General features: G+C 42.2%; 1 protein-coding gene across 7 annotated transcripts in view; it reads right to left on the minus strand.

Annotated features, from left to right (window-relative positions):
* Positions 1–13,935, minus strand: part of myo18aa (myosin XVIIIAa) — a 67,647-nt gene that overhangs the window by 12,480 nt on the left and 41,232 nt on the right. For all 7 annotated transcript variants that reach the window (XM_053646079.1, XM_053646074.1, XM_053646073.1 and 4 more), the window contains 15 exons: positions 12,419–12,547; positions 7,834–7,977; positions 7,167–7,256; positions 6,859–6,978; positions 6,538–6,652; positions 6,136–6,263; positions 5,539–5,693; positions 3,759–3,882; positions 3,369–3,569; positions 3,164–3,274; positions 2,918–3,022; positions 2,671–2,817; positions 2,445–2,558; positions 773–889; positions 600–683 (listed from right to left, as the gene is read on the minus strand). In XM_053646079.1, the coding sequence (XP_053502054.1) occupies positions 600–683; positions 773–889; positions 2,445–2,558; positions 2,671–2,817; positions 2,918–3,022; positions 3,164–3,274; positions 3,369–3,569; positions 3,759–3,882; positions 5,539–5,693; positions 6,136–6,263; positions 6,538–6,652; positions 6,859–6,978; positions 7,167–7,256; positions 7,834–7,977; positions 12,419–12,547 (1,884 nt within the window). The remainder of the gene's footprint in view (positions 1–599; positions 684–772; positions 890–2,444; positions 2,559–2,670; positions 2,818–2,917; positions 3,023–3,163; positions 3,275–3,368; positions 3,570–3,758; positions 3,883–5,538; positions 5,694–6,135; positions 6,264–6,537; positions 6,653–6,858; positions 6,979–7,166; positions 7,257–7,833; positions 7,978–12,418; positions 12,548–13,935) is intronic.

The raw sequence follows: 13,935 nt of genomic DNA on the forward strand, positions 1-13,935 counted from the left end.
ATCTACACCACGAGCGCTATTGTAACGCGATTCCAATCATCACACTGAGAGCGGTGATCACAAATGACACTATTTCTCTCATCGTACAGTGAAGGCTCCGCTTCGGGTGTCGTCTGTTCGTTCTCGTTTGCACCAACACCGTGCTAGATGGATTTTACGTACAGATATCGCTGCTATAATGTTCGAGTAATATTTGTATTTCAGAATTTTCACCCGATACATTTTCCAGCGTTTCCTTTCTTTCAGATCAGCTGACTTTAATCTTGTGCCAAGAGCATTTAAGCCTGAAATAATGACTAATGAAGAACAAATCTGCACTTTGACCTTCCCTAGTTAATACAATCAACGCGTAAGCTCCTTTTTGTGTACACCCAGAAAGCATGCGTTCTTTAATTAGGAGGAGGTTTGTCGAGCTCCCAGTTTGTTGTCCAGAGAGCAGTTAATCACTGAACTAGATTTAGATAAAGATCTGAGAGGATCTAAGCTCTTTAGGGCTATCGTAATGCATCTGCTGCCACCGAGACCCGGAGCATGGCTTTGTGCATGATGGTGCTGCATGCAATCTGGATCACTGCTGTGATTCAGCCATGTTGCAGTACCTTATCTTGAATCTCCTGCTTCTCCTTTGCGGCCTCCTCCAGCTGAGTCTGCAGGTCGCTGATCTGAGCCAAGTCCCTCATCGACTACAAAAGAACACACGTCGTCATTTTAATCTGCAAAAAAAACAAGTATCCTAAGAGATCTAACATGAGGAAAGAAGACCGTGAGGAACCTGGGCCACAGCTGCCTTCTGCTTCTTCATCAGCTCGTTCATGTCCTCCTGGTCCTCCTCCAGACGCGACTGCAGGTCGTTCTTTTCTCTCTGCAGTCTGCTGATCTGTTCCTCCAGCTGAGATACACACACAGAGGAAAAGAGACGTCACTGATGTCGATCTGCTCGAGTACAATACCTTTAAGGTGATTTGTCCCTCTACAGGAACCCTTAGCTACTTCATCTCATAAACAAAACACTAAAAATGACAGTTGCACGTTGTCCCCAAATACACAGGCGCACAATTCAAATTAGATAGACCGTCCCAAAAGACCAAATGGAAGGAGCCATAATTAAGTACACTAATTAGCAGCTGTAAGCAGACCGGTCCGTCCTCCCGCAGGAGCACGACTGTCGTTTAAGTGCCATTATTACAGACACTACTTCAACGCCACAGAAAAATCCCGTAATATCAAAATTAACGTCATCATAATGGACATGTATATAACAAATCTTCGTTTGTATCTCTCGTTTACAAATGTGAACGTGCTGTACCTTTTTAAAATGATTATACCACGGCTTTGTTGAATTCTCCAATCTGATTGGTCAGAAAGTGTTGATTAATCTTCTATAACATTTGCATAGTGCTGTTGTGTAAGAGGAATATATACATCTCAGGATGTGGTCTTCTAGGAAAATAATCTACTAATCAATGCTGTTGATTAGTTTCCTAAAACAGCACGGCCCTGAGTGTGTCGCTACTTACTTAAGGGGCATATTGGATTAAGGACTACCGGTCGATGTAGCGTCTACGCATCAAATATGGTAACTGTGTGTCGTAACGTCTTTTTATAGAAATCTGAGTGTAGGCTGGGAGTTAATGGCTCTGGTCGTGTTACCACTTACACCTCTTGCAATGAATTGTTCGTCTGAAATTAAGACGAGCTAAAATTATCTCTATAGTTTGCTCTTTAAACATCCACATATGGGATTAATTGGGCTTTTAGAAGAGCTGCTTCTGTGGTGTTCTGATTGTGCAATGGAAATCAATATATATAGCGCACCGTGTGTGCTCTAACCTTCCTTCCTCTTACAGTACAATGCGCTTTATCTTTTTCCCCTTAGGGTGTCTCCTCATTGCGGGGTTAAAGGTTGCTCCAATGCTTAACTGGCTTAAGGATGTTTGTTCGTTGACTTTTTGGATGCCGGAAAAAATCCAGTCTGCACGTCTATAGATTTTATTTCATTAATTGATCACCTATGCTGACAGCATTTGTCCAGCTTGGCTCTCTATAAAAAAATTTAAAAAAAAAGACAGGATAACATGTCTTCCTGCAACAAATAGCGGTAATCTACATCGTGTAAAAGAAAAAGTGAAAATCTAACATGCCTGTAAACCACTGCCACTCTTTTAATGACCATGTTTCTACCATTTTGCAGTAAAAAACATGGCAGGACTGAACACAGTAATTACACAGAGTAATTGCACATTGCTGACTCAGATTACATGCTTTTACTTCGGACGTCTTCCCCGTAACTGCTCGCAAGAACACACGATAACGGGCCACACAGCACGTCGGAACACGCAGGCCACGCCCAGTACAAGAACAATAATCGAAACCTTTAAATTACACAATGCATATAATGTCAGGTGAAGAAGCGAATGCAGCTTGTGAGCAAAAATATAACTCACCGACATCTTGGCCTTGGAGATGTCCTCCATCTGGATGTGCAGGTCCTCGATCTCCAGCTCCATGGACTTGCGAGCTTTCACAGCTGCAGCACAGGTGAACTCTGACTCTTCCAGCTGCCAGCACACACACACACACACACGCATGAACACACCTAGGTCTACCCTTCAATCGTACATCCACTCTCGAAACCGCACCAATCAAATGTTATAAGTAGTAACGTGAGACCTGGTTCTTGAGCTGCGAGATCTCTCTCTTGCTCGGGGCGTTGCTCTTCAGGTGATCGAGCATGAGCTGGGCATCAACCAGCAAGGCCTTGGTGCGCTTCAGATCTTTCTTCAGACGCTTCTCCAGTTCCACGTCCCTGTGGCTCACCTGGGGAGACAAACCATTGAATTAATTATGTTGGAGTGGTGCTGCATGAGACCTTAATGTGGGTTTATTAGGGTCGTGATTTGTTCGGATAACGCTATACCTGGTCCTGAGCGTTCAGCAGTTTGCTCTCCAGCTCTCTCCGCTCTCTCACAACCTTCTGCTTATCATCATACTCCTCCTCCAACTGCATTTCCATCTGTTTCAGCTGTCACACACACACACACAGCTCAACAGGAGACTTCCACAATAGATTTTATACGTTCAAACAGCCACGTGGATGACAAGGCATCAAAAGCCGGCATCAAAGCATGAGGTTAGCGAGTTGAGAGTGTGATTCTTGTCTTACCTTCTTACTACATGACTGTCTGATCTCCTCTACCTCTTCATCTTTGCTCTCAAGCTCCTTTGAATGCATTTGCCGCTGCCTCTCCATCTCCATCTCCAGACGCAGCTTAGCCTGACCACACACACACACACACGTTTTTGCTGTTCGACACTATGCTTTCTGGCAGAATTTTTGTAGAAAGTGGTCGTTATACATGGTTTCCTACCTGCTCCAGCATCTGGATGGTTCCAGCCTGTTCATCCAGCTCCTCTTCCTGATCTTTGACCTTTGCCTCAAGGTCACGTAGCTGCTTTTTCAGCTTGGCCAGCGATGCCTCGTCCTTCGACTCCTGAGAGGAGAGATCCTGTAGCTCGGCCTCCAGCTGCTCCAGCTGTACCTTCATCCCACACAGCTCCAGCTCCTTGTCCTACACACATACACGTCTCTATCCTCTTACCTTGTAGTTTTGTTCTGTTTTCATTTTTGCACTGAAATTTCACATTCATTCTTTATTTCTACGCTTTAAATATTGGCACCCACGACCCCAATCGGCGCTATACTATGGTCGATCAAGTCTGTGGGGGGAGTGAGACACACGTGCAGACACACAGCGTACCTGCAGTTGCTGTCTGATTGTGAACACTTCTCCAGTCAGCACATCCTTTTCTCTGCCCAGTTTCTCCCGTTGTGCCCGCTCTCTCTGCACCTCATCCTGAGTCTGGTTCTGCTCCATATCAAACCTGCAACAGAAGCCACACGTGAAACACCATCCTGATCCTGTGTCTGTGAAATCCTCATCATTAGTTGGTATGTATCATATAAAGAGATGCATATCATCTCAACAGAGGCCGTGAATTCATGACGCCAGCTAACAGCCTCTGAGATACCGCCGAAATATATCGTGATGATCTTCTTACAGTAATTCATCCAGGAACTCTTCAGCAGACCTACAGGAGCCATGTTCTCTCTTCTCCTGCAGGATCACTCAGCCTTCATTTTGGTGTTAACAGCAAGCTCTTCATTTGAAATTGTGTGTTGATCATGAGCATGGTGCTCTGTTCTAGTGTCCAGTGAGCGTCGAGACGCTAGAGTTGCTTTGGACGGTGACGAGGTGCTCACATGTGACCTCTCCCAAATGAGGTCCAGGCTTGGTTTAGATGTAATCATCTAAATTTATCCAAGTTGGAAAGGAAATAGTGGAAAGAGCCATGACGAGAAGAATGTTATGATGTCATGCCTCTTCTCATTGTCCTTAGGTCTGGAAGCATTCACGTGTAGAAGGGGTGGAACTACGGTGGCCTTCTTTGCGTCATGCCACACAACAAATTTTGGTTATACGGCTGTTTACGGAAACCTCGATATCCCAGCTCGGCGCTAGAGCACGTTACGAGGTACGTGTACACATATGAACATTGTGCGCATTCTTGTGGTGGTGTTTACATACCCCTTGTAGAATCTGCAAAATCTTACTACTTTTAACAAAATAAGAGGGATCATAAAAATCCCATGTTATTTTTTATTTAGTCCTGTCCTGAATAAGCTATATCTCATAACGGAGGTTTACACACCCTTGATTCTTCATACCGCGTGTCGTTACCTGGATGATCCATGACTGTTTTTATGATTCGTGATAGTTGTTCATGAGTCCCTTGTTTGTCCTGAGCAGTTAAACTGCCCACTGTTCTTCAGAAAAATCCTGCATCGTCGAGCCCTTTCCAACAGCCTGGATAATATGAACTAACATGATGTTCAGATCCATCTTTTCACACTGGGGGACTCGTACACGACTATTACAAAAGGTGCAACCGTTCACTGATGCGCACGAAGGCAACATGACACTTTAAGAGCCAGGGGGATGTAAATTATTATTTTGTCGTCTTTATCTTATGTAGCGTCTAAAGGGCAGTACTAAATGCAAAAAATAAGATCTTTAAGCAAAATAATAAAAGTTTACACCCCCCTGGCTCTTAATGTATCGTGTTGCGTTCTTGAGCATCAGTGAATGTTTGCGAGTCCCTCGGTGTGAAAAGATGGATCTCAACATCATATAGTCGCCGTTTGAAAAAGCAAAGAATGTGCAGGACCTGGAGGAATGTTCTGAAGAAGAGTGGGCGGTTTAACTGCTCAGGACAAACAAGGGATTCGTGATGAACTCTCACAAAACGTAAACGCATCACATCGTCGATCGTCCAGGTGAACGTTTGGGCACAACTGTACCTCTGTTCTAATTCAGAATGAACAAACAAACCAGTATTTGCAGTACTTTTAACCGAATACTTGAGGTTTGATTTATCCTCCTTGTCATTGGAAGTCTTGATGAAGCACAAAAAAGTGATCTTGCGTATCTCTCTAATTCATTCATTTAAAACGAGAGGCCGAACCCAACATGTACTCACTTCCTCTGCTTCTTCTCCAGCTCGTGGTTGCGGCTCTGCTGGTTCTCCAGGTGCAGTTTGGTGTCCTGGAGCTCGGCCACTAATCTCTGGCATTTCTTCTTCGCCTGCTGTAGAGAGCGCTGAGTCTCCTCCTGATCCGCCTGCAGGTCGGCGAACTGCACCGCAAGAGAGGAGATGGAGGCAGGAGATAAAAGAAGCAGAATTTGAAGAAAAAAAAATAAAAAATTGTACATCTCGCTATTCAGACTACTTCGAAACACGAAATAACCCTAAATATAAAATCTAAAAATATATATAAACTATAACACCACAGGTATTTATGAAAATATTCTAAGTTATAAATTTGGATGTTTAAACATTATACATCATTTTCTAAATTGATTGATAGACCTTGTAACTACATAATGTACTCTTTCCTAAAATATATATATATATTTAAATACATTTTGGTGTCTGGATTGTATTATTATTTACACACGTGTATTTTGTGAGTAAATAAAATGGTGACTAATAAACCAATCCAACTAACAAACCAATAAATGCCTGTGATTGGTTAATACCGGGGTAAGTTGTAAAATAAATCACACAGTAACATACCTTTCTCTCCAAATGCCTCTTGTTCTGCTGCTCTGCCTCAAACTTGTCTTCAAACTCCTGCTGTAATTTCTTCTTGGTGAAGTCTATTTCTCGGACAGCTCGGTCGTACTTCAGCTTCCACTCGCCACCTTATACACGCGAGCAAATCATGGATAAGTCACAGATCGAGTCATTCTGCACCTTATTTAACAGACGTGTGGTAATTAAATATCATTAAATTGTACATAGTAATCATATTGTTGTTGTTTTTTACACAAGGCTGGTTACAGCAGTGTTTGTTTCTTACTTAGAATTTACTAGAAAATGTTCTACTTGCGAGAAAAATGCGATGCATAAAGTATTTTAATTAGTGGATTAGTGAATGATATAAAAAAGTTCGCTGTCCAGAATATTTCATTTTACCAGTGTCATCGTCGTCGTCCATCTCTCCGTTAAGCTCCGTCGCTCTGAGGAGCCGCGCCTCCATCACCTCCACCTCCATGCTTCCCATCTGCTTTTTCATTTCCTCAAACTTTGTCTGGATTCAGAGCAAGAACATGCACACGATTCAGAGCATCTTCATGTCTGAACAAAACGTTTTTCTGTCCTTTTCTCAGTACGAGGAAATATATATATATTTTTTTTTAAAGTTGGTTTTACATCAGTGATCAATGGAACCTAGTAAAGCTAATAAGCACCAGGCCACCATGCAGCTCTGAGAATTATACATTGCTCGATCATTACCTGCTGGTCCTTCATTTCCTTCTCCAGACGCAGCCTTTCTGCCGTCTCCGTCTCTAACAGCTGGGACGCCGACTCGCTGGTGTTCCTCTCATCCGAGAGCTCCGTGGACAGCTCTGTGATCTAGAATCAACAACACACTCCCGTTCACTACCCAATTCCCTCTGTCAGTCACAGTGAAATGAGCAGAACTGCTAAATGTTAAGGAAGGACCATAAGAGGTGTTCAGAATACTGCACAAAACCCCTCTCAATTCGTTATTAACACAGATGGTGTGTTCAGTTCCTTCTGTTTTGATTTCTTCTTCTTACTTTGCTCTCCAGCCGATCTGTGTTCAGCCGGAGCTCGTTCCTCTCCTTCTCCACCTTCTCAAGCTTCGCTTTCAGTTGCTGGATCTCCTCCTGCAAGCAAACAGTCACCACAGTGCTAATCAAGTAAAAATTGTTTTAAAAAAAATACCACAGAAGAAGTTTGACCGGACTTTCCTTTGTGCTGGAAGTGGAAAAATAAAGATGTTTAATCATGTGGCTCTACCTATATTCAGACTCTGAGGATGCGGCTCGCGTTGTCAACGTTTTAGACGAGCGTTCTGCTGGGGAAAGGGGCCACTAATGTAAACTTCGCCTCATGCCTAGGGTTTCGAGTGCAGATCTGATTCGGAATGTCAGGGGAGTGGAAATCAAAGGGCTGTCTCCTTCACTCGGTCTGATCGGAGACAAAAGCCGTTAGACCGTATCGACCTGAAATCGAGCGCTGAGGGATTCGCGTCACGTGTGTGGGGGTGGCTCTACATCTTTATAGCCATCACTAGAGCTGAAAGCTCAGTTTATACCTGATGGGTAGCAGGAAAAAAAAAGAAGCTTTCGATCTGTGCTCCCAGGCCAGGACACAAGACTGATGCTAATACAGACTGACGAGTAAAAAAAAAAAAGGTTGATAGGTAGACAGATAGGCAGGCAGGAAGACGGACGGACTCACATCTTTTCCTCGGATCTGGTCCTCGCTGAGCTGGACCTCGATGAGAGGACGCACATTGGTGAAGAGCTTCCACCAGGGCCAGTGCTTCACACCCCGGTTCTTCTGGATGTTCTTTTGGATGCAACGGATCGCTAGGTCCTGGACCTGTTCAGCAAAACATCAGACAGAGAGAGAGAAACTGAGTTTGTGGGTGGCTCTGCAGTCCATGGGCTGACCGAGATCTTTTTTGGTATTGCAGAGGAGGAGATCTTCACTTGCTGCACAACTTACTCTTATACAAGGGGATTCATGGACAACTACACTCTTTTTACGCAACATAACAGTTCCACAGAATAACAAATTACATATATATATGATATGATCAAATATGTTGTGTAAACGAGTTATTATCATGTACTTATTTGTCCTAACTGACCTACGAGAGATTCTAAACAAACTATGCGCTACTGTATGGAGACTTAGGGAAAATTATGCTGACCGACCAATACGATATCATCACACGATTCTATACAGAGTTTAACTTAAGGACGTTTGTGGGGTTTTTTTTCTTCCCCACCACCATTTTCTTTCAATTTGGCCATTTTCCAACCCCCACCCCTCCCCTCCCCTCCAGCTAGCTCTGCATCTTTTCATTTTTCTGCTCATGCGTCGTCATACGGAGGAGGAAAGCGCTATCCACCCTCTTCCGCATACATGACCTCACAAATTGTTTCGTCACTCTGATTCACAGGCGAGAAAGTATTGCCACCCCTCCCACACAAAGAACATGACTTCAAAAATCTGTCAAATCGCCGGGATTAGAACTGTCCGCCGACCGGATGAACGTTCCACTGGCGTGCCGCGCGAGAGCTCTGTGTATTGTAGCTAGTCAAATTTAAAGTCCTGGATGAAGAGAAACGTTCATCAGGTGTGTCTAATAACAGCATTTTCTCTTTTCGCAGAACTATTTATACATCGAACACTTACACAGCGAATAATGTAGTCCCATTGGTTACTGTTATAAACAACAACAAAAAAAAAACAGTCCTTTTCCAATCATGGATACAATAGATCGGATCAGACACGACATCTGATAAAATAAGCACATGGTACAGAACATTAATGCTCTTTAAACCTTTTTTTTTTTTTTTCTTCTCCCTGAGTGGCATCCTTTCTGACAAAAGACTATAAAAACCTGCACAGCAACCAAGCAGCAACATAATAGACATAATAAGTACGTGTGTGATGTCTGTGTGTGTGTTTGTTTGTGTGCATTTGCGTTTTATTTTATCAGCACTGTAACAACTGCCAGACGAAATCCATCAGCTTTTCAACACGCACGCACACAAAGGCTGGGAGCTCTTTTGATTAATTAAATCAAGCATCCTGGCAGACAACTAAGGATTTTGTGGTATTTACATGCGGCTTGTGCGTCTGTAGCGGCAACCGGCTTTGTGAAAACCCAATTAAAGCAGCACGCTGCTAAGCATCAAGTGGTTTTTGCCCTGAAGGCCACCTGTTTGGCCAATTATAATTTGTCATGGTATGAAATGCATGGTATGAAACGCACACTTGGACAGTGAGGCTGGATGACCAGAGTAGCATTTCTAACAAGCTTGGTGTTGTGAAGTCTCGCAAATAATAAACAAAAGCCAGCAGCAGCCTATGCCGATTGGAGGACAGGGACATGGCGTCACTGTGATCAAAGGAGTCTGCGCTGAAGTGGGAGGGGGAAAAAAAAAAAAAAAAAAAGGTGACCTCCTTGAAGAAAATTGTGTGAAGATGTTCTCCGCAAACCTCAGATCGATTTGTGTCACTCCAAGGACAAACAGGTTGTAAACCTCCTACCCTTTATTAGGCAGAACTCTGGGGGGGGGGGGCGGAACAAAGGAAATCCGCTGCTTCTCCTCAGAATAGATCCTACGGGACTCAACAATCGCTCGACACTTTGAAGCCAATCCATCAGCAAGATGTTCTTCCGTAAATCCAACACTTACTGTTCAAAAGATTGGCTCACGATTCCATCCACGCTTAATTGAAGATGGAGGACGTCGGAGCAGCAGACAATCAAATTGTGTGGATTGAATGACAAAAGCGGAGCCGTTTCATAAATGCCACGATCCCTTCAAGTGCCTTTCCTCTGGAGAAGCGCTCTCTCGGCTCTGCTTCATGCCGACACTCCAAACGAGAGACGTGCGCAATCGTAATCGATAAACGCCATTGCTTACGTCCTGGATTTAAAGAACTGACGTTTGTAGTTAACGTGTGCAGACTTTCCAGACGCAGCTTCCTCTGGAGTACGAGCCAAACCTCGTGATTATATTAACTGCGTCAAGACGATCGCATCTTTTCGTTTTGGATCATTTGAAGTACGGCTTTACAAAGATCTACTTAACGCTTGGGATTTACTCCATAAAGTACCTTTTATTTGTGCACAACCATGACAATAATGTTAACTGCCACAATAGAAAGTTCAACGTTATATTAGCTAACGCTAGAAAAATGCTTCAGATTGCATTTCTGTAACTGCTCAGGTAGCACATCGACATGCAAACACTCTCAAATAGACATATTAGAATAAGGCCAGTGCTAAAAAGCAAGAAATGTACTATATTAGTCGGACCAACTGCTAGAATCGACATTTTAAATGCATGCAAATTCATAGAATCGAACCTCTTCGAGTCCATAAGACGTCTTCGCAAGTTTGGAAAGCATTAATGAGCTAATAATACACTAAGAACCTAATACTCAGCTCTAACTAATGTATTTAATATGTACAGTTCATGATTTCTTCAGAATACCACTATATATATATATATATATATACACACACACACACACACACACACACACACACACACTGTAGTCTTAATTGACTTATAAACAACGTGCCATCGTCTCTTATTACAGCACACCGAGTCGAACTGAAGACAGAAGCATCCATCACCATAATGGAAGTGGCTCCACGACACATCCTTATTCCAGCCCCCCGCCCCCCCCCAGGCCGTGCCTACCTTTATGAAGCATGGCCTTGTTCTCTCTCTGAATCTCTATTCCAGCTCTGTGTACATTATTCACAAGCTACTTACGCATTACTGCAAAGGGTGAAAGGACACAAAACACATAATAGAAAAATCAATGGTGGGAAAATTACTCACAGAAGAAAGATAAAAAACGAACATACAAAGAAGAGAATTCTGGGCATGCTGGCCGGCTGCACCAAACGCGCTGCAACTGATAACGTGGTGTTGTGTAACTGGCGCTACACCGTGGTGCCGGATTTCAGACCTTGATACGCTTTTCAACTGTAGCAGAACTTTAATGAAATCTGCCGATTTTATAGGATGAAATTTCAGCCGCATCACTGGGCTATTTAAAAAGAAGAAAAAAAAAGAAAAAAAGGTTGTTTATGCAGGGTTTTTATATTCTGCATTCATGTGAATGCAAAGTTGTTGTTTTTTTTCCATCTTTCATCTGGATTTTTTTTTTTTTTTACTATGACTATTGCTTGTAACTTGTTATTTTGTGTACGAATAAAACTAATTAAATAAAAAGTACAGAACACACATGCACATTTATCAATTCGTCTGATGCTTTATCCAACGGTTTTCAGGCATTTCTGGCATATGAAATGGTAAATGGCGCACTTATATAGCGCTTTTATCCAAAGCGCTTTACAGTGCGTCACCCATTCACACACACACACTGTTTCTATAAAAGTGCTCCAGGTCACACCTATGCATCAGCTTATTGTGTAATAATACAGATATTAAACTAGCAGCAGGAAATAACAATAGCCTGAGGAGTGTAACATCGAGTACCGGTATCAAATGAGGCTCCATAGCAGCTTAAAGAGTTCTTTAGTTTGTTTCAAAACATTTAAAAGGTCATATGTAGAACCTAATATCTAAAGTTTTAGTATTTCTTTGAGGAATGAAAGAATACCTCTTTAGATAGCTAGGCTACCCATCCATCTTTTAATCCTCTTCTGCGACAACATTCCCAGCAATGATTATTATTTTAGATACTGAAGAACATGGCATACATTTTTATCCATTTATAGTTGCTATAATTTAATATTCTAGAACGGTTGGGTCACCAGCCCTCGTTCTTGGAGATCTACCTTCCTGAAGACTTCAGCTCCAGACGTAATCGTGCCCACCCGAGCATCTGATCGTTTCCTCGAGAAGTTCTTGATCAGCTAAAACAGGTGCGGTTGGAGATGAAACCTGCAGGGAGGTACTGTAGGGGGTCCGTGACCACTGTTCTAGAACGTCTGTGAAACCATTAGTTCACGGTATAGCAGCTATAATAATAGACAAAATAAACGTCCCCTCGTCGAAACCTTCACGATCTCATCTCGATGATTACGTGATATTAGTAAACATTAATATAGACGGATCAGGATCGAGAATTCGACAGCACTACTCGGTTAACGATGTTCGTAAGCTTTTGTTATTAATATGGCTGAAAAACTATTTAAATAAATAAATAAATAAATTAACCTGTTCTTGATGGTGGATTAAGACTTTTGGACTCTAAGGTGGGTAAAATCACTGTACGAGTGTGTGTCTTCCATCATGCTCTCAATGTCTGTTGTGTTTACCTTCCTCTTCTTGAAGGCCTGGCGGGACAGATAACCCCGGCAGGTAGCCTGGAACAACGTGATGTTGCGTTTGGTCTGCTCATCTCTCTGCTCCTCTAATTTAGCCAAAGTCCCCGCTCTGAAAAACACCTAATACACACACACACAAACACACCGAGTGCATCACTACACCGTAAACTCTACAATTTACCACCTGAATTGCACTTCAACTGAAAATGATGCAATCCTACTGCAACACCGACTTATACGTATTTTCATATTCTATTGTTCATAACAGTGTTTAAATGTTATTTTCCTGCTCCGCTTGTGTAACCGTACTGTCTGTACACGCTGTGCGTTTAATGGAAATCTCCACCTGACTAAGCAAAAAAAAAAAAAAAACCCACTTCATTGTACTGTACACTGACCCAGACAGACACTACTGTTCAAAAGTGTCGGATCAGCGGTCAGATTTTATTCAACTCTCATATTTTATTCATTAGAACGTACCACGGTGCAGATTTACATACATCTAAAGCTTTTATATAAACGTCGACCTTTACCCTTCAGGCACTGCTCGGTTCTCTAAATGTCTGTTCAGTATTTTAAGTACGTTGGAAGAACGATGAAATTCGAATGAAATTATTGTTCGCGATTAAATTCTCCATCTCCAAGTAATGTGTCCCCAAAACGGCTACTCTATTCAAATGTAAATTGATGTACAATGATGTACCGTGAAAGTGATTTGAATAGTAAGGTCTTCCATTGACTCCAATGGTAAATAAAAAGTAGTCATGACTAGCACTCTAAACCTAACCACGTTGTAAGATTTTTGTTTCTGAAAAATACATCAATCTTCTTTTTAAATATGAAACTAAGGATGGAAAAAAACGGTACCTTACAAGTCCACACAATCACGCTTGACACTCAAATGCTGTACATGGACATTTAAAAAAAAAATCAAGTGAAACAGCATGCGTCAAACTGGCTCGTCACGGTCGTTTACAGATGCCCATCAACCCGAAATGTCATCTGCGACAGCACGACGCGTGCATACGCAAACCTCTCCATGCACTTTAAAGTGATTTATAAACGTAGTGTTTCATAAGCACAGTGTTCAGAGTGAGTCACCTAACCATAACAGGCTGCTGAAAAACTTCCTTTTCACATTTTTTGACACACACACAAAAAAAAAAACATTTTCAAAATCATGAAAGTCATTAAAAAGAACACATGGGTTGTTTTTACAAACCAACAAGAAACGTTTTAGTTGGAAGAAAAGACAGCAATGTGATAAACCACTGCTCAAATTCACTCTGTGGGTGTGGCCTAATATTCTAATAAGCGTGCTTGATTGACAATACTAAATAACTTTATAAATGTTGCATAAAAAAAAAGTTACCCAATTATAACAACAGGTTACGCTTGATGGATTCTCTTTCGCTCGCTTGTTAGTGAAATCGAATTCGCTCAGAGTTGTAGGGGTTGTTCAGGGAAGTGCGATTCTGCTAGAAGGCGCTGTGTGAACGTTAATGAAA

The sequence above is a fragment of the Ictalurus furcatus genome, chromosome 16 (genome assembly GCF_023375685.1).
Source record: "Ictalurus furcatus strain D&B chromosome 16, Billie_1.0, whole genome shotgun sequence".
Classification (NCBI taxonomy): Eukaryota; Metazoa; Chordata; class Actinopteri; order Siluriformes; family Ictaluridae; genus Ictalurus; species Ictalurus furcatus.